We start from the raw sequence: 19,917 nt of genomic DNA on the forward strand, positions 1-19,917 counted from the left end.
TACATTTCTTACACTGATACAAGCTGGCAGTAATAATGTAGAACTAGGCTTACACAGCACAAAAAAAATCTCCAAACACTGAGGCAGTGAAATGACTATAGAATACAAAGCAAAGTATTTTGATGTCTGAAGCAGAGTTGCTCAACTAGTATGTAATATGTTTAGACACCAGCCATTCACTTACAGACCAGGCACTTCAAGGTAATCTACAAAGTATTAAGTGAAATTATAGGTAATATCACCTGAGACAAATTTCCAAGAGAATTCCATGCATCCCACTTGGCTTTCTTGACAAAGTCCAGCATACCTGGTTTTGGAGCATTGCAGGGACCTTCAGTAGCCTGAAAAGAGTGAAACAAACTTACTTAAGTTAAACATGTGATTAAAGTTCATACGTCTTGGTACAAAAGATGACAACTGTTAGGAATAGTCATCTGATTAGGATACAGAATTCAGCTTTCAGACAAGAAGAACACCTAGCAGTTGGGCAGTATTCAGACATACCATGAAGTACGCAGTGTCTGGCATGTCCTAATACCTGGCGCTGAGCTTTCAGAAGCTCCTAACCAATATGAGACACTGGTTTCCAAAACATCCATGCATGTTAAGTTCTCCTATCTCAAAAACTGTGGAAGCTTTATACTTATAAAGGAAGTTAAAGACTTGTCAGCTGTGTGAACAAAGAAACCATGACATAGGACCAATTTAATAAAGTTGGACATACGACAAGCAAGGGCATTGGACCAGTTGAACTGCAAGAGTCTGAGCTATCCTGAAGTATTCTATGAGCAGTTTTCCTCAAGAAGAGTACACTATCAGAAAGAACTATTTCAAGGAGGAGGCAGGAAAGAAAGAATACATTTATAAGCTCATTATTATTAATTAGTAAAACTACCTGGAATAGGCTGAAAGATCAACTGACAGACCAAAAGACGCCAGAAATCAACCTTCAAACATCAACACTGTTATATTATAGGCCCAGCTGACCAATTGTAGATACAACAAATTTAAGAGAAAGCATGCAGCATACACCTTTTTTCCTAGGCATAAGCCATGTTCCAGAGCTGCATTAATATATGCTATATTATATGGAAGGCATCACAGCGGATGTAATTTGGCTTTATTTCTTTGAATAATGGTTTCTAGTCCAAGAATGATTTGTAAGGTAAAACAGGTTTGACTTCCCTCAAAATTCAGGCAGAGTTTGAGGGGCTGGCATTTCAAGAACAGAATTTGAGCCTCTGAAGAACGTTAAGACACAATACATTTGAACAACCCCTGTTTTAAGTAAATATTTAACATGTCCATCCCCTCAGATTACAAATGCTCCCTACAAAATAAAACAAGTCAAGCCTACCTGTTTAAACAGAGCATAGAGCTTCAACTTAGTTTCATTCCCAGGATCCTTTTTCAAAAGCTTCAGCTGTTCTTGAGCCTTTTCAAAATCTTTCTGGCTGACTTGCATGGTGGCTGCAGTCATGTGCAGGTGAACTGCTGGAATGCTAACAGCTTGTGCTTGCCTGTTAGTAAGTGGGGAAAAAAAATCCGATTACTTAGCTTTTGTGTAAGAGTAGAGAAGAAACAAATATGCTGCTTTTTAAGACATATACAGTACACGTAAAATATTAAATATTTGTACCTGCACTGATCAAAACAACAACAACAAAAAGCAAGGTGCTAAAAGTTACAAGAAAGTTGCTTTAGAAGTTTGCTTTAGCTGCAACATAATTAACCTTTGGAGAACATGACATTATCTCCATGTAATACGTAAAGTGTGAGGTTTAATGCTGCCAGACGACAAACTATGCAGGAATATACCAGACAATTGTACACAGACCACTAAATGGCAGTAGTGGTAAACTAATGTTTTACTGTTTCTGGAATAAAGCAAAGCCCTACATGTTGTGTCCATGACAAAGTATGAAACACAACATTTCTATTTATGGTTCAAATCTCATCCCCCTATATTTGGCACTGGTGAGGCTACACCTTGAACGTTGTGGTCAGTTTTGGGTCCCTCACTACATGAAAGACATTGAGATGTTTGAGTATGTCCAGAGAAGGGCAACGAAGCTGGTGAAGGGCCTGGAACACAAATCCTGTGAGGAGCAACTGAGGGAACTGGGGTCATTTAGTCTGGAGAAAAGGAGGCTGTAGCAAAGTGGGTGACGGCCTCTCTTCCCAAGCAACAAGTGATAGGACAAGGGGAAATGGCCTCAAGTTGTGCCAGGGAAGGTTTAGATTGGATATTAGGAAAAATTCTTCACTGAAAGGGTCTTCAAGCACTGGAGCAGGCTGCCCTGGGAGGTGGTTGAGTCACCGGCCCTGGAGGTACTTAAAAGGCATGTAGATGGGCTGCTTAGGGACATGGTTTAGTGGTGGACTTGGCAGTGTTAAGTTTATGGTTGGACTTGATGATCTTAAAGGTCTTTTCAAACCTAAATGATTCTATGATTAACAATCCGTTATGTCTGTGAATTAAAATGGGTATGTAGCTCATCTTTTTTGTGATCTTTTCAAGTCTGCGTGAATCTGAATCAGGGCAGTATAAGAAAAGACTAATTTCAAAATGTACTTTGCAAAAGGACTGGCTGTAAAAAAGCCTGTAGACCCTTCAAGAAAAGAGCTGGTCAAAATATTCTGGCAGAAGAACCTTCCACCAGAAAAAAAGGTAATTCCATTTAAAAAAAAAAAAACACCACCACCCCACCCCCCCAAAAAAAATAAAAAAACCCACCCCAAACTCCAGTCCAAAACCCCAAGCCTAACCCTACTCTATAATGCTTTGTAAAAGCAGGTTTACTTCAACAGTTTGGAATGAAAAGCCAAGAAATCTAATAATTTTGTCTTGCTTCACCAGGGCAAAAGCATGTTGTCTCAGATTTGTTTGGTGAAATTGCAATATACGTTAAGCATTTTTAAAATGTTGGCAGTTTATGTATCAGTGTTCCTTCTTTATTTGAGTAAAAAGAGAACAAAACCCCCCCAACTTTCCTCATTCTAACTTAGACACAACTGTCATGTTAGAACATCACATATAATAGGTTTCATATGCAGTCACATTTGAAAAATTAATAATCTGAAATGCAGACTTATACAATACTTAATCATTAATTCTATCTGTTAACATTTCAGTTACAGAACCGTCATTTAAAAATCATACCTAACATGAGAATTCTACCTTTTTACACACACCTGATGAAACTTGTAGAGAAATTCTACTGCTTCCTTCAAAGACATCCTCATTGCTCTTATTTCTTAAATAAAATTTATTTTCTGTTGCAAGCCTAAAAGGTGTAGGCAGGAGGTGTGAAGAACGCCAACTGTTTCCAATTATTCTTATTACTATTTCATTTCATGCAGACAGAAGGTTTTAGTTGTCTTGTAAAAATGTTTGTAAGATCTATTGGTTTTGTGTCCCATTATAGCCCCTTCTGCCTTAATAAATCTAAGTTCCTGGTGTTTTGGAGCTACCGAGTTTGAATGACAGACATGGAAAGAATATTTTCTGTTATACACAGAAATGCTTTCAAAAAGAAAGAATTCCAGAATCTGCTTCAAAATCTTATGCTAATAAAAAGAAATTATCTGAACAATAAAAAATGGGATAGGCTATCAAAAAAGGCTGCAGGAACACAGTATTTTTACTTAAATTGATCAGCTGTGGGCCTTTATTAACAGCAGTGCACCCAGACGAACACCAGTTAACCATCTGCCAGTTTAACCAACATTCAAACTTGATGTGTTCAGAAGACTGTCAGAATTTAACAAGTTTATCCCTTAACCAACTGGGAGGTGATTTAGCCAACTTGTGGACTTCACCCCCAGCATCAATAGAAGACCTTTGACAGGAAAAAGCATACCTAAACAGATACAAGTTTTTTTTAATACTGAGTTTCTTCAATTAGTCTGTCCAGGAGTCACAGAACATGATGCTCACTTTCAGATCCTATCCCCAAATGTGTTTTTAAAGTCACATTTACACGAAGAAGAAAATGAGAGTGCAGGAAGAAGAGTAGTGGTTTCTTTTTTTGTTTTTCTTCCTCCTCCTCCCAATTTGCTGGCCACCTTTGGAACTATTTGAACACCGTTGTTCCCAGAACGATTCATGTATCTGGTACATTTTATTTTTTTTTTGTCAGTCTAGGCAGTGACTATAGTGAAGCAGATTCAATGTTTAAAATGAGAGATTTGGGTTTACACCATGTTTGACAATCTGGACTTCACTCCATCTTGGCTATGGTCAATATTATAAAAGAGATTCTTAAAACCTATTTATATACGATTTGATAGTGACCATAAATTAACAAGAGTTGAGGATGGGCAGCTGGGGAGAGAGGGATGGCATAGCAGCCAGTCTGAAGGTGTGTAGGCACATATATTCACAGTTAAGGGGTTTTTAGCATTTCGCAGGTCACAAGTTCTCTTCCTTATTAAGGATGCAAAGTGGCCAAGTTAGAAGAGGATGAGAAAACAATTAAATGAACAACAAAAAAAATCTGGCTGGGAAAAAGTGCAATGATCTTTCAATAAGTCCAGACTCAGCAACTTTCCTTTGCTGTTCAATTACACCCAATTTTACTTCTTAGTTAACTATTTTACCCAAACAGTTTGTATCTATCCACTCTAAATACTCCGTCTGTCATCCTTCTCCTCCTTACCTATTGATTTGCAACAGGAGATTGTGCAACTTAACTATTTATTAAAGTCTGGTTATAAGAAAGGCCTCTTTTCTTTAGTTCTTCCTTGCTGCTTGTAGCTCAGTTCTCTGCAGGATATTGGTGATTCACTCCTTTCTCTCTGACTTCTGATCTCTAGAGGACATTTACTATACATCAGTGATGATCACTAATTCTCAACATGCTAAGGCTAAGCTGACTGCTACTGTTTCTCTACTAAAATAACCAATGATGACAATGCAAAGGAAATATCAAGTTATTTCACACTTTATTCATATTGGGCAGGACCTTGCCCTTCAGAGCAATACAAGAATAGCAGGAACAGAGATCCTTGACCCTCAAGTAGATCACAGAGTGATGAGGAGATGACTTGCCACCTGGCAGCATACAAAACAGCACTGCCATCTCTGAGACTACACGGTGATACCATGCCACAATCCCAGAGACCGATGAGCAGGAGAGGCTGTGGTAGCACACTACAAGGATGACTTGCTCCCTCCACCTGCTGTTCCTTTGCTGTGACGCTGAATCCTTCTTACTCCCTCACTGAGCAAATCCATGCCCCATTTTAACAGCCTCACTGAAATACTTTGCCAAAACCACACAAAGCAGGCAGAAAGGCTAGAACCTGACCTGCAGACTACCAGTGTCAAACCTGCACTTGTTTCAATCCAAGCAGAAAAAGAGGCCTAGGAAAGGCAATCAAAACCCCCTCCATATTCCCCCTTCTCATCTACTCGCTGCAACAAAGCTAAATTATTTCCTTCACAAAGTTTCCTCTTTTTTGCCCTGTGCCCTATGGGCAATTAGCTGCCACTGCCTCACTGCTACAAATGGGTGCTGTACTAGCACCCATGGGAGAGTGGTGAGGGCCCAGCAACCTTCCCTGGGTAGGTAAAAAGCCAAATCCCATCAGAAAGAGAGAAGCAAGAGGAGTCACAACTTGGCAGAGCAGCCAGAGTCCACGACAAATGCCTGTGCACTCCTGCAAGATCATTCACTGGGTACTTCACAAGTTGTACACTCTGAAAAAAGAAATAAATCCTGGGCATCACTGCCTGAACCTGAAACATCCAGGCTGACAATCATTTCATATTTATGCTTCAGACATCTCTTTGTTGCCATTCAGTCATTCAGGATATCTTGCAAACCCGCCATTCATCCTATTCACTCTACCTGTTCACATAAGCGTCTCTTATTCTGATAAATATTCAGACATGGCTTTTAATTAAGACATTAAAAGTCAATTATACGGAAGACAGTTTCTCACTGTTTATACGATTAGCAAAGACTACAAAGCCTGTTCAAAGACAGGGACTCTCATTACCATGTAGTTCCATCACTTACATAAGGACTTTTATAGAGTTAAAAATGGCAACTTTCTGTAAATGCTGGCTGCTCACTTTTAAAGCAACTTAGCAGTTTCCTCATTAAGACTAAACAGAAGCCAAAAGATCTCTTTGCACAGGAAACATCAGACATGCTCACCAAAAGAGAGGGATACCTGAAATCCATCTTCCATTTACTTAATAAAGGTTTTCTTTTAAATGTTAGTAGATCCTGGGGAAATAAAGCACAGACAAAAGCAGTTAAAAATCCTATTAGGATTAAAAGCAGCGGGGTGGTGCTAGAAACATGGGTTTAAAACTCCTGACAAAACTGGATGGGAAGTGCTTATTTCACATTATTGTAACTAGCTTTAGAGAGACAAGGAAGAAAAAGAACAGGAAGTGTTGCCAGACAGAAGCAAGCAGTAAATTGAACTGTCATTTGGATGAATCCTGGGACTTAATAGGAGATGCAGTATCTTTTATGCATTATGTGTAATACTTCAGATAACACATATGACATATCTTCTTTGCCATGATCTCCATCTCAAGGTGCTGTGATGTTTTGCACTGCTCTTTCCACACATTCCTCATGCAGAACAGTGAGCAGCATGGTAGCTGCCCCCTTGTTTCAGAGACACCTTGCCATTTCAGAGACGTTTTTTCATCTGAAGAGAAAATTAAACAAAATGCTGATTTTCTGCTGCTACTGTAGAAAGAGTTGTATGGGTGGCTGGTTTGTTGTTTTGTTGGGTTTTGTTTTTTTTTTTTTAGTTAGGATACAAAGCAATCAATTCCCACAAACCTCAACACACCAAGTGTTTGGTTATAAACTGAAACAAGCTTCTGATTACATGCCTCTCCAGAGTCCCTCCAAAGAAGAGGCAGCACACATTGCCCAGCACAGCCCAGCCCATCACTGTTTCTGAGTCACCAGCCAGAGCTTCAGCTCTTCTACAAAGTTCCCAAGCACTTCACCTGGTCTGCTCCAGCACCAGCAACCACTGCTCTGAGCAGCTGCTGCAAAGTCAAGCAGGGGAGCAACCACATGAAACGTCCCCACTCTCTGTCCTCCTGCTGTTGGGACAGAGATCCACAGTGAAGAACCTACGAGCCCTCCCTAGCAAGGTGACCAGGGTAGTCCTTGCCTGCTGGCACCTGGCCATGGAATATTCCTGCTCCAAGCAGAGCCTCAGGCTTCAGTCCCCCTCTTCCAACAGCACTTCTCCTACTTTGATCCTCCCTCAAAATTATCCTAATTTTTCTCCCCAGAGAAAAAAAAAGGGACCTGGAAAAGGAATAGCCTTTGATCATCAGTTCAGCTACCTCAAGGGATGCTGGAGCAGAGCTGGTGGGAAAGGCTGCCACCATTGGTAACTGCAGCAACTGTTAGGAAACCAGGCAGGTGAAGGGAATAGAAACCAGTACTTAAAATGTAACCATGAGAAAATAAGTGGACCATCTGCAAAAAGAAATTCAACCCAACACACCAACTCCTCTTATTCTTCCCTCCAAGACTTCGTATCAGAATCTCTAAAAAGATTTAAAAAGGAAGATTGATAACCAAATAATGACAATGAGCAAAGCATTAGCAGTACCATGATTTTATAGCTTTCTTGGTAACTGGGAAACTAATGTTACCATTTTCCATATCCACTTGCAGTATTTTCTGTGTGCAATTAAATTTAAAAGTTGTACTTCACTTTATTTTGCTGAACAAGAGGAAGCTACTGTCTATGATGTTAACATAAAAATCATTAGAAATTTTAATTGGCAGGTTGCCCACGTCACCATTCATCATGCCATTTTTTATATACTACAGACTCCAAACAGATATTTACCTACATAATAATGTAAAATTCAGGATTCATAGATTTTATATATGAACACTTACACAGCAATATAAGAGCTTTCCCCAGGCAGCTGAAGATGGAAAGGGCTAATGTCAAATTTCTACCATACCTCTCAGTCCTCCAGTTATTCTCTCCACACAAGCTACCTAGAGCTGAGCTGGGAAAAGAAGAGGCACCTGATAGTGCCAAACAAACTGAGCAGCTTGTGGTGTGTTAGAAGCAATCGTTCCTCCTTTGCTGTTAGAGGGGGAGAAAAAAAAAAAAAAGAGCAGTATGTAGGGGGTGGATGTTTAATCAATACAGAAAATCTGGGCAGAGGTTCTTCTGGCTGCAGAAGCAAAGCAACCTTCTCTTTCTTTAGGCCATCCTGTTACCAGCTCCTCCCAAAGAACTTTAGGTCATTTGACTATATGTACTATTTCTTTTCATATACTCTTTTCAGGCTGTTTCTGGTATTGCATTTCCTCTCCCTGCAGAATTATTGTCTTTTATGAGTCTCTATCAAATGAATATGACCTAACATCTTTTCAGACTTCTAGGTGGAAGGCTGTATCCCTATAACTTATGCAGGCAGACTTGCTTACAAATAGGAGTTCTGTACTAGGCAGACAGTATCATACTAAAAAACCTCAGCTTGACAGTTTTTGTACTAATAAAGTCCAATTACTTCAGCTGTTAATTTCTAGTCCTGTCCTTCCAAGTTTCTCCTCTTATACTGGAAAATGTGGAGTATCCATATCTGACACAAACATCTTCCTTTGCAACTTCTGTCATCCTGAGAAAGCTTACACCTCCTTCCACAACCATCTCATGTGAAAACTTCCAGTTTCCCTCATTTGTATGCACCTCTTTAAAGATTCCTTGCCATTAATTAAAACAAAAACAATTCAGAACACAGGCAGATGGAATTCAATCTTCATTCAGAAGATGGATAAGCAGAGACCGCCTCTAAGAATTTTTGCCTCCTCAAAATTTCGTAACTGGTACATTTCCTACTATCTAGCAACTACAAAAGATGGAAACAGCTAAATAATTGAGTTGCTCCCTTTGAGTTAAAACCAAAACCCCACACTTTTCATGACAGCAACTGTAATAGCTTACAATCAACAAGTTAACTAACTTGCAGCAAGTGTTGCAAGCAAAGCAGTCTGTACTGTCCCACACAAGTTCACAGGTTCACTCTGTTAAGCCCTGCATTGCTATCACCTGCTAACATGCACTACAGCAGTAGGTTAGTAGTTGTCCAAATTAGTAGGTTGCAGTAGGTTAGCAGTAGGTTAACAGCAGCTTAGCAGCCAGAGTAGTTTTATTTCTTTGTGCAGCAAGAACCAATCCACACATTCGTTTGATAAAGCAATGCTACTGTTCACCAGGCTCCTGCAGAGATCTATTGGAACAAGTGCATCACCTCTTAGAGCAAACACCAGCAGCCTAAGAAAGTTTCATCAGCACCAAGTTAATTCTCTAGAAATAAATGCATTTAGCTCACTTGGGGAAATACAAAGTTTTATTAACCATGATGATAACATGGAACTGTTGATGACTCAGTAGACAGAAGTCCAGTTTTCCTAAAAACGCCACGCAAAGCAAAACAACAAAAAAACCCCAAACCATAAGAAAACAACCATCCCTCCCTGTTCTACCAGCACAGTTCCTGGCAGTACCCCATTATACTGTGGCTAGTGTGGAGTAACTAAAATGTATTGCTATCAGGTAATAGGAATGTTCTGCTATTTCCAATATATCTAGCTAGCAAAAAGGATCAGTGCAAATACTCTATAACCAATTTACTTACTGGTACTTTAATAAACAAAGAAATGAAAGTCAAATGATTTCCTCCATTACATTAGAACACTTCAATAGTTGTTCTAAACACAAGTTTGGTCTACAAAACCTTATCAGCTTTTACTATTTTACACTCCTACACTGTTTTGACATATAAAAGCTAGAGGATAATGATGTGTCTGTTGGCAAACTGAAGTGCTGAATCACTGTTTGTTTAGTGTAAGTGGCTCAGCTGTGCTTGATAGGGCTTTTTTCAGTATTAAAGAATAGCTAAGAATCAAAGATCTAGATTACCATTCACTGAGCTCTGAAATGGTCTGCTCTTTGTGCTCTATACAGGCACAGTTAATATTCTCTCATCACAGCTGCTGGGAAGAAAGTCGGGATCATCTCCTAAAATCTCTGCAAGAGCTCTCTCTTCCCAGCACACTTAACTGGTCATGGTGAATGACTAAAGCACAAAAGAATTTCCTGTACATCCTCAGTCTGTTTAAGACATCTCCACAAGCAGGAAGATTTACAGACAGGTATCCTCTGAAACACATTTGAAAGTTAGAAACATGAATGTTAGCAGAAAAATATAGAGCTATGATACTCATACATGTGACATTTGCTGAGAATTGCTCAAAGATTATTGTAGCATTTGGAGAGCAACAAACTCAAATAGGTTCTTTATGCATCCTTATCCAAGGTGACTTTAACAAAATAGTTATGAACAAGTACTCAAAATAATTTTGCTGCTAATGGAGAAAGGAAAGAGCCATTTTTATTTGGCTTCCAGGGACAAATCTTGACTGTACGGAGAACAAGAGTGTACACTTTGATGTTAAGAGGTTTTGCCAAGGTACGTAGGTTTCTGACAAGGATGTAACGAGCTGCTGGAGTTCCCATCCACATTAGAAAATCCACCGACACTCCTGCTAGTTCAGCTGAGCCAGTGAAAGATGAAAAGCAATTTGTCTGAATCTTAGTTTCTCTCCTGAATCCATGATGCCTAGATACAATGGGGATGGACACAAAGAATACTGAAGAAGCTGTATGACAATAATGAAGCAGTATTTGTCAATGGCTTATCCTGTCCAAATCCAGAATTCTTTCAGATAATTTAAACAAATCAGGTCTAAACACAAAGTAGCACACTACTCTTGGCTTTGGCACTATTTCCAGCACCCACAACCAGACAAACCTACTGGTGTCCTGTAAAGACCTGGACCAATTTACTCATAAATCTGATGATTTGGGTTCAGAGCTGAAGTTCTCACATACGTGGAAGACTTGCAAGTACCTTTCTGTCACAGCAAAATTTACATCTGCTCTATGAATAACAATTTTACTGAAGTTTTATCAATTTCCAACTGATAACTTTCTCTTTAGATACCCTCTATAACACACCTTGCTCTTAGTTTTATCACAGAACCAGATAAGTTTGTAGGTGTGACACAATATACAAAATACACCACTGAACATCTGTCACTTTTAGAATTGGAAGTTAGACACGTTCCAAGGAATTTCAAGTCATGACTTACTAAAAACACTGTAAACACTTAAATTATAGCATTTAGAACACTACACCTATAGCAGCTGCTCCCAATACAGAGGTCAGAGGCTCACATTGCATCATGGCAGTTATTAGTGGGGAAGCAACATGTACAGAGGCATATTGGCTTCTGCCATCATTGTACAGATTATGAAGAACTATTGGTCTGGGAAAGTGGCTGACAACCCAAATAACTCGAAAGTTCTTCCCCAGAATAAAAGTGTGTTTAATATGTCATCTTACTGGCAATTAAGGAGAACAACGTAAAGCCAACCAGAAAGATTCTTTTGTTTTAGGAACAGGCTTGCTATAGTGATGTTTTTGAAACAGCAAGCATTTTACAAGTACATTTATCATGGTATAAAATAATAGAGTAAAGTTTTTATTTCAAATTTTCTTTGTGTTTTAATTGTTGGCCTCTAAGGACCAAAGTATTCAAGAATTACTGGGGATTCTACAAGTTACATATCACTTATACCATATTGTCAGAATAAATATTATCAGAACACTTTACTAGAAAAACAGTAGCCACTTTTTTTTTTGGAGGGCCAAACAGTCAGCAAAGAATCCATACAACACACAATCTAATCCTCAAGAAATCATTTTAATTATATATATTTATTTTTATATATTTTATATATATTTATTTATATATACGTATTTATTATATATATATTACCAATTAAGAATGGAATCACCCTACTCAGCACTGGTGAGGCCACACCTGGATTACTGTCTCCAGTTCTAAGCTCCCCAGAATAAGAGACTCATGGGCATACTGGAAAGAGTCCAGCGAAGGGCCACAAAGATGATCACAGGACTGGAGAACCTCACATATAAAGAGAGGCTGAGAAAGCTGGGACTGTTCAGCCTACAGAACAGGCTCAGGGCAATCTTATTAACGTATATAAATATTCAAAGTATAAAGAATATAAGGGTATAGTGAGTGAGCCTCTTCTCGGTGGTGCCCAGTGACAAGACCAGAGGCAATGGGCACAAACCGGAACACAGGGGGTTCCCTCTGAACATCAGGGAACACTTTCTTACTGTGAGGGTGACCGAGCATTGGCACAGGTTGCCCAGGGAGGTGATGAGTCTCCATCCTTGGAGATATTAAACCACTGTCCATACATGGTCCTGGGCAACCAGCTCAAGGTGGCGTTTGGTGCCTGAGCAGGGGGGGTTGGACCACGCAACCTCCTGAGGTCCCTTTTCAACCTCAACCAGTCTGTGATTATGTGAAGAACACACACATTTAACCTGCTAGCTATACTGAAGCAGTACAACTGGCCCACGGACTTTTACAGTTCATCACTAGACTCGACTTTGAAGCTATAGCTCTTTAGCCTTCATATGAAAGCCTTCAGAGTCTGTTTGAGGGGAGGAATCTGAATGACCTGTTCTAGGACACTCAGAAAATAGGAAGACTACAATTGCTATTAAACTGCGACTGTTTAAATTCTCAGCTGGCAGGTTCACTCTAAGTCAATCTACATTCAAGGACAAAGACAGTACTGAGATTAATGTACACATCCAATCTTTGTAGCCAGCAAGTCTAATCATGAAGATCAATCTGCAGGATCATGACAAGAAAAAAAAAAATTCTGACTGTAAATTAGTAAAGATCTTTCACAGAGCAAAGGACACTATCTACTCCTTGAAATGGTAACACTTGCTAAAAGCCAAGTTCTCCCCTCTGCCATTGCTCAATCACAGACTACGCTGGGACGAAGGGCAGGTACACACAGCCTCTGCCACAAGGAAAGAGGTTTAGCTACAAGCTATCCTAGCTACAGATAAAACATGTGAAATATCAAGAATTACACTGGGACCTAAAGGGACAACTCCTGTGTGGCATCCTTCTCCAACCTAAGCTTATTTTTGGCAGAGCAATAAGACTACCAGGAGGAAAAACCACAAAAATGCCCAGCAAAAAAAGCGGGCTCTGGTGCAACAGAACATGACACTGTGAGCAGGTTAAAAGGACTCTACCATATTTAGATAGGAGGAGCTTTTCGTTCTGAGGGCTTTTTGTTTGGTTTTAAACATGGCTTTTCACTACCACAGTCAAAAAGCTAGCATGAACTATGTCATCAGATAGCACTCAGGGTAACATCGTGTTTACTTCTTTCTAAACCAACAAACACAGTGATAAATTTCCATTTAGTCTTCGATTAAAATAGACTTCATTCCCTGACTGGATCATAGAAGTCTCCTCTTGGATTACTCCACTTTATCAGAAAAAAGGTAGCTTTCATACACACAGCAAAACAACAACGTAACAAAACATTACACAGTGATCTCTGGATTTCAGCACAAATTATATCTGTCTACCTACTGAATTTACTGCTATCTACTGCTGTTATCCTTTCTGCAGGCGTTCAGGTGAACATGAAAAATTGGTACCTTATGAACAAAATAATGCAGTTATTAGCTCACTGATAATGCTTATGGTTTGATTTCTGTGGCTGGCTAACCTGCAGTTCTTAATGCTGCTTGTACTAAAAGCACTAGCTGATAAAATACTATTCTGACAATTGTAAGAGTGATTTTTTTTCTTTAGTATCATTGCTTTCAGTGATAAAAGACTACAGCCAGGATAATTTACAAAACAGGATGTTGGCAAGTTATCAAGTCGCTATGTGTTGATCACTGCCAGACCTCTCCAAAGCCAAAGAGCACCACTTTATTCAGTAACTTAAAGCCTGAGTTTTGATGGAAGGAAGAAGCCTTAACCAGAACCCATTCGAAGAGAGCTTTTGCTTCCTCTTTTCTGCTGGAGTATCTAGTACTGACTTGCCTGGCAACAGTTTCTGATTCTTTGAAATAAAGGACAGTTTAACAAGACCTTTCAAATCTTAGCTCACAGTTTTTGCTTTTTACTGATTACAGACTAAATTCTATTACACTGAACTTCAAGGGAACCTGAAAAATGTCATGGTAATCAGTGAACTCATCACAATAGAAAGGCTCAATCATTTACTACATCAGAATAATAAACATCCAGTCTGAACTGAGTAGCAGTATATGATAGTTTTAGGTAGATTATTTAAATTATTATTTTAAAATAGAACAGTCATGAAATAGGAAAAAAATCACAAATATTCTTATGCTGAATCACAGAATGATCAGGGTTGGAAGGGACCTCTGGAGATTACCTAGTCCAACACCCTGCTAAAGCAGGTTTTCCTAGAGCAGGTTGCACAGAGTTGCATCCACGTGGGTTTTGAAGGTCTCCAGCGAAGGAGACTCCACAGCCTCTTTAGGCAGAATACAACAATAAATGGAAAAAAAAGAAGAGGCTGACATTAACTGCTTCACTCTCCTGTACATGTTCACTCCAACAAGGGTAACTACAAGTGAAACCTCTGGGGTCTACTCTAGCATTACTATAAATGGAGGTTACTTGTAAACAAGGTTCATTACAGTGAATTAAGTCTGCATCTCAAGCCCAGGTAGGAAGACATGGTTTGCACTATGAATTCTGAATTCCTGACATTCAAGTGTCTTTCGTTGCTTCAAACATGCAACATTCCAGAAATGTGGCTAGAAATAAACAGACGAATTTCCATCCTAATGAGGACCGCTTGCTTGCTTGCTCTCTTAGCTAGATCGTAGTTGCAGACACAACATAATCTGCTCAGGGGGAGAAGTACATGGGAAGAGAGCAATAAGTAGCTTCTTCAAACGGTACTATCCAAAGACAGTACCTTCTACCCTAGCAAAAACTCAAAATTAATTTCTAGCACCATAATAAAAAGACCACAAACCAAACATTTGTAAAAGTATTTATATTCTCCTCGAGAAACTTGTAACTTAACTTCTGCTGGGGAAAGAAATCTTAAAAAGCAAGGGCAGAAAGAAACTGTGTGGCTCATCAAGTGGGAGCTACCGGAGAGCCCACTTTGGAGAGGATGGCTGTTCAAGCCTAGCAAAATTCAACAATGAACAGTTAACCACCACCTTATTTGCATTCACATTATCAGATTCTTTTGAACTCCACAGCAAAGCTGCTGCAGAACCACCTAGAGATCACTGAATTCAGCAGGCAAAGCTGACAAGGTTCCACTGGCTTCTATGATCAGCTGCTTCAAAGCACATGAACTACAACAGAAAGCTCTGTTCCATGCCAATCCATCTTCAAGGCTTCCAGACATTAGCTGTGAACTGTCAGATCCAGCTCCACTACATACAGTTGGTGAGCTTGCTGCTCTGGATTTTGTTTTGTTGGTTTTAACTGCTGTGTGTATTGCTGCTCAAAACGGTTTAAGGTGGTGTTTAAATAAGGACATATGTTTATTAAAATGCTTTTCTGGACAACTGTTCAATCATTTCACCACTACCTTTTGTCTTTTAAGTTGTATTGGTCAAACAGGATGTAGTAACTCATGCAATTAATGTTAGCCAATTTGCAAGAAAAAGCAGCCCATTAAGAGATTTGTTCCTTTTCCATTGACTAGTTTGCCTCAGTATTCAAAGGACAGTGGATGAGTTTAATGGCTCTGTGGAAAAAGAGAAATTCAAGATTAATTGGTGGTATGAATACCATTTCTGAAAGACTATGAAAATTACCTTACAGTCACGATGTTCAGGGAGGCTCATTTTACCACTATTTTGAAAAAAGTTACTGCAAAAGTCAAAATAGGCAAGATTTCAAGAAAGAATATGAGGTGAGTTTTTAATATTTTTTTAATATGAAATTATTACAACTTAAAAAGGTAAAGGAAATGTGACAAGCTGTCTAAACTTTTTATTGACCTGCACCAAGACAGAAAAGACTAAAAAGAAAGAAAAAAGAAAAGGTTCAAAATCAAGGCAGTTATGTGCTCTGCTTGCTTTTCTGGTGATCAGGCAAGGATCTGTGGTTCACAGTCAAGGCTGGGCAAGACAACCTGGCTCACAAACTAACTAGAACTAGAGGCTTGACCTACCCAAGGGAAGTTTGAAAAAATAAGCACAATTAACTTGAGCAGGAGGAGCACAGCAGAGTACCTGCGACTGACAGAATCCAGCATAAGCCAAGGAGAGCTGATAAATAAAAGCCTGTCACAGAAAAGGAAATGTTGGCTGGCTGATAGGAATAGCAAACAGCTGAGCAAGGCAAGCTAGTGCAGCCTGAGACACAGCATCAAGAGGCATGACTTAAGAGACATGAAAACCAAAACACAAGAGCGCATGTTAAGACAGCGAGTAAAAAGCATACTCCACAGTGCCTCCCTGGTGTAGGATCAGGGTATGCATTTTGTGCTGTGGATAAAACACAACCCTGTACATGGACACATTTCCTCTGTCAACATGTCAGGATGTGTTCCCACCCAGCTGCTAGTGAGCAGGCAAGTTGGTGGGCACATGTTCAGGAGGCTGCGGGACACCTGCTGCCTATGCCACACAAAGAGCAGAAGGGAAACCATATCCAACTCAGACAAGACGTAACATCTGGGCAAGAGTTTCAGTCATAAAAGCAACTTCTACTGTCAGCACCAGAGGTTTTGGTACGGCCCACAGAAGACCCAGGAGTGTGAGCAAACAGGGTCTTTAAGAATATAGTCTGATACATGACTTGAGAGCAACACTACAAAAATCCAGTCCTTCTCCTTGTAAAAAGGGATTGGATTAGGGGTGACAGCAAACAGCAGAGGAGAGAAGGAAAGCAGCTGCTGCAATACAGAAATAGGGCCTGGCGGCAGGAAAGTGGGTGAGAAGTGAAGATTTGCTCAGCTGGCACGAGAATATCAGAGCAAAGCTATTGAAATTTGTGTGCCCATATCCAACCACAGCTATCTGAATAGAATTGACAGAAAGGACCAGACATTTCTCAATACAGAGTTACAAGGCAGACTCCCTCTGAGGTAGATTAGCACCCTGTGGCCAAACCTGGAAAAAAGGAATGGGACAGAAGAAGGGATACCACCAAACTCACTGGTCATCTCCAGGATGACAGCAGCCTCAAAGAGATTTTACACAAGGCAAGGTTTGCATGCATTTGGGGTGTACCAACATCTGCAATTAACCCCAAATGCAGGAAAGTTTATCGCATATCTGTAGATAGGCAGGAGACAGTGTCTACATCCTTCTCACATACTAAAAACAAGCAAACAAAACCCCATGATACAGCCAACAGACTGTTAACAGCAATAAAGAAGTATCTTCAGGGAATGACCTGGAATACTGAGCCTCTTTTCACTGAGAGGCCCCAGACCATTACTGTGATGAAGCCAGAAATAATCTCTCAGCTGCAAGTGATCAGTTCTTCCTCCACCCTCAACAGAGGAGTTTCTTCCTAACAAGCACAGTTCCAGGGCAAAGACAAACACCCTGTGCCTTTTCCCAGGACCTTACATCCGACTGGCCTAGTGGAAGGGAAGGCAGAAAAGAGCTGTAAGGTCCGCAGTCAGAGACAAGAAAAGGAAGAGATGGAAGGTTTACAAAGTCCTGCTTTGCCACACATCTATCAAAGGGCCCTTGATTTAATGACCAACCTATACAACTGCTCTACCAATTAAAGGATAAGCAGTTCAGGGAGCAGGTTCAATTAATTCCCACACAGAACTAGAAAAGGGCTGCAGACACTGAATAAAGGCTGTTGCATATTGTGGTGGGACTCAACAGCACCCGAGCTCCTGTTGTGTGGGTGGGCTGTAGACATGCAGATGTCATGAGGTGATGCAGGGAAGACAAGAATAGATTTGGGACACTGCTCACGAGCCAATACAGAAGTGAACTCACACCCTTAAGACTGCTGCCTCACAAATGGAACAGCAGATACCGTAGTAAAGACAGATCTACCGCAAGCAGTAAGTATTCCAGGCACAGACAAAAGCTAACAAGGCTAAGCCAAGAGCTTAACAGAAAATTAGCAATTTTCCAATTCGCTTCATTTAAAGACCAGCACTTAATAGCACTCCTCTGAAAAAGACTCTTCCGAGATGCTGAGAAATAGAGGAGCTCATAGGGAAACTGGTCTTTGATAAGATCTGACCTCCTTTAAAGTTGCAGAGATAACTAGTAAGGAACACACGAGGATGTTAGGGTGGGACTATGTTTCTGTCAGTCTGGACCAGGTGAGCACCCTTGGACCAAGTCTCTAAGTTGTTGCCAACTCCATTCCCCTGATTTGTGCTGCCGAGCTGTCCTGGCACAAAGGAGTTGGATCCCTTCTAGATTACATAAAATCGGTAGATGTCCTAGAGCTGCTAATAAGTGTTCAGTGCTGGGATCATACTACAACTAGCCTGAAGGAAACCTCCAAACCAAGGATAGCGTGGATACAGGTTTCCCAGTAGCAAGCATTCTGCACCCAGTGGCCCAACGTGCCACAAACACAGAGCTGTGAGCCCTCTGATCTCAAACAGCTGAATGCAAAGACTGTTGGATGGGTACAGCCCCAGTAAGACTCACCTGAATGTGCATTTGTGTCAGCATCCCCCCTGTCAGCCAAATTCAAACTTGGAAAAATAACATACTGCAACAGGGCAGGACAAAAAGTGGGCATGTGGGAGAAGAGCCTATGGAACCCACTACATGTCTGAAAGGATTAGGAATGTCCTGCTTAGAAAAGAAAAAAAAATAAAACAACAAAAACTCACAACACCACCAACAAAGAGGAATTCTTGCATTCTGTCCTTATATGAGTATTCCTCTCCCAAGGATACGCCTCTCTTTTGAATTTAGATTACAAAAAAAGCTTCCTAAATTCATTGGCACAGCAAGGCTACCAGTATCTTTGATACAATTCCACTAGTATACTGCTGATATAGAAAATAAAGTCCACCTGCCTGGTGTGCCACCATTGGGAAAATGGCACCATTTTCCCGTGTTATATCTGATCATATAGTAAAAACATTAACTCATTGTTGGTTTATGATCTTATTTCACATACAGAATATTGCCACTTCAAATACATCCAACTCCACTAGCCTAATGATGTCCAGCAGGCCAGTCTTTTATGTGTTTTCCCATTCGGAACCACTTTCCCTCCCTCTTGTTGTAACAACTTAGGTATATGAAATTAATATTATCTGTAGAAGGCTTGCCTCAAGAGTTCTTTTTTTGAAATGAGGGCAGAAATCACCCTGATCACACGGTTTGCTTTCTCCTTGTTTCTTCCTGTATCTTAAGATGTTCACGTACATACTTCAAATAATTTCTCACAAAGCTTTGGGAGAAAAGTATTATGATTTAATGTACAAATAACTACGGTTTTCTGGTCAAGATGCACTCATATCTAATGGAGGTACTTGAATACCTGAGTAAAAGCATTTCACTTCTGAAAGTATGTACTATTAACAGTCAAATATGCATGTTGTTAATAACCAGAGTATCACAAGCCTTTTATCTATTGGTATGATGATGCCTGTTTCACCACTGTGTTTAGGAACCTGCTTACCAAGTACAATTAACAAACAAACACTTGCTTTTCTTTGAGTATTTAAGCTATTTTTGACAGAAAGGAAATTCTACAAACTGACATACTTTGCAATTCTTACTCAGACACAAGCAATTTTACAGCAGAATTTCCAATTTAACCACTTTCATCACAATTTCAACCCTGCAATTCCAAGTCTACTTGCAAGCCAAGCCATCCTTCCTGCCTCGCACAGCCCAGCTGATGCTGAAGGTGCACAGATGCTGCAGCACACGCTACTGCATGTGACACTATTTGAAAACAGCTTAAAAGCAGTATGTAATAAAGCCACACCACAGGAGATACTACATCACTATTTGGAAGTTGGAGC

At 40.0% G+C, this 19,917-nt stretch overlaps 1 protein-coding gene across 4 annotated transcripts in view; it reads right to left on the bottom strand.

Moving 5' to 3' along the window:
- ECI2 (enoyl-CoA delta isomerase 2) overlaps positions 1-19,917 on the bottom strand; it is a 34,441-nt gene that overhangs the window by 13,659 nt on the left and 865 nt on the right. For 2 of the 4 annotated variants that reach the window (XM_056331768.1, XM_056331771.1), the window contains exons 2-3: positions 1,358-1,520; positions 243-341 (exon numbers count right to left, since the gene is read on the bottom strand). In XM_056331768.1, coding sequence (XP_056187743.1) covers positions 243-341; positions 1,358-1,520 — 262 coding nt within the window. Of the gene's footprint in view, positions 1-242; positions 342-1,357; positions 1,521-6,167; positions 6,240-19,917 lie in introns of all 4 variants that reach the window. The other 2 variants (XM_056331769.1, XM_056331770.1) reach the window with 2 other exon arrangements.

Source organism: Falco biarmicus, chromosome 3 (genome assembly GCF_023638135.1).
Source record: "Falco biarmicus isolate bFalBia1 chromosome 3, bFalBia1.pri, whole genome shotgun sequence".
Classification (NCBI taxonomy): domain Eukaryota; kingdom Metazoa; phylum Chordata; class Aves; order Falconiformes; family Falconidae; genus Falco; species Falco biarmicus.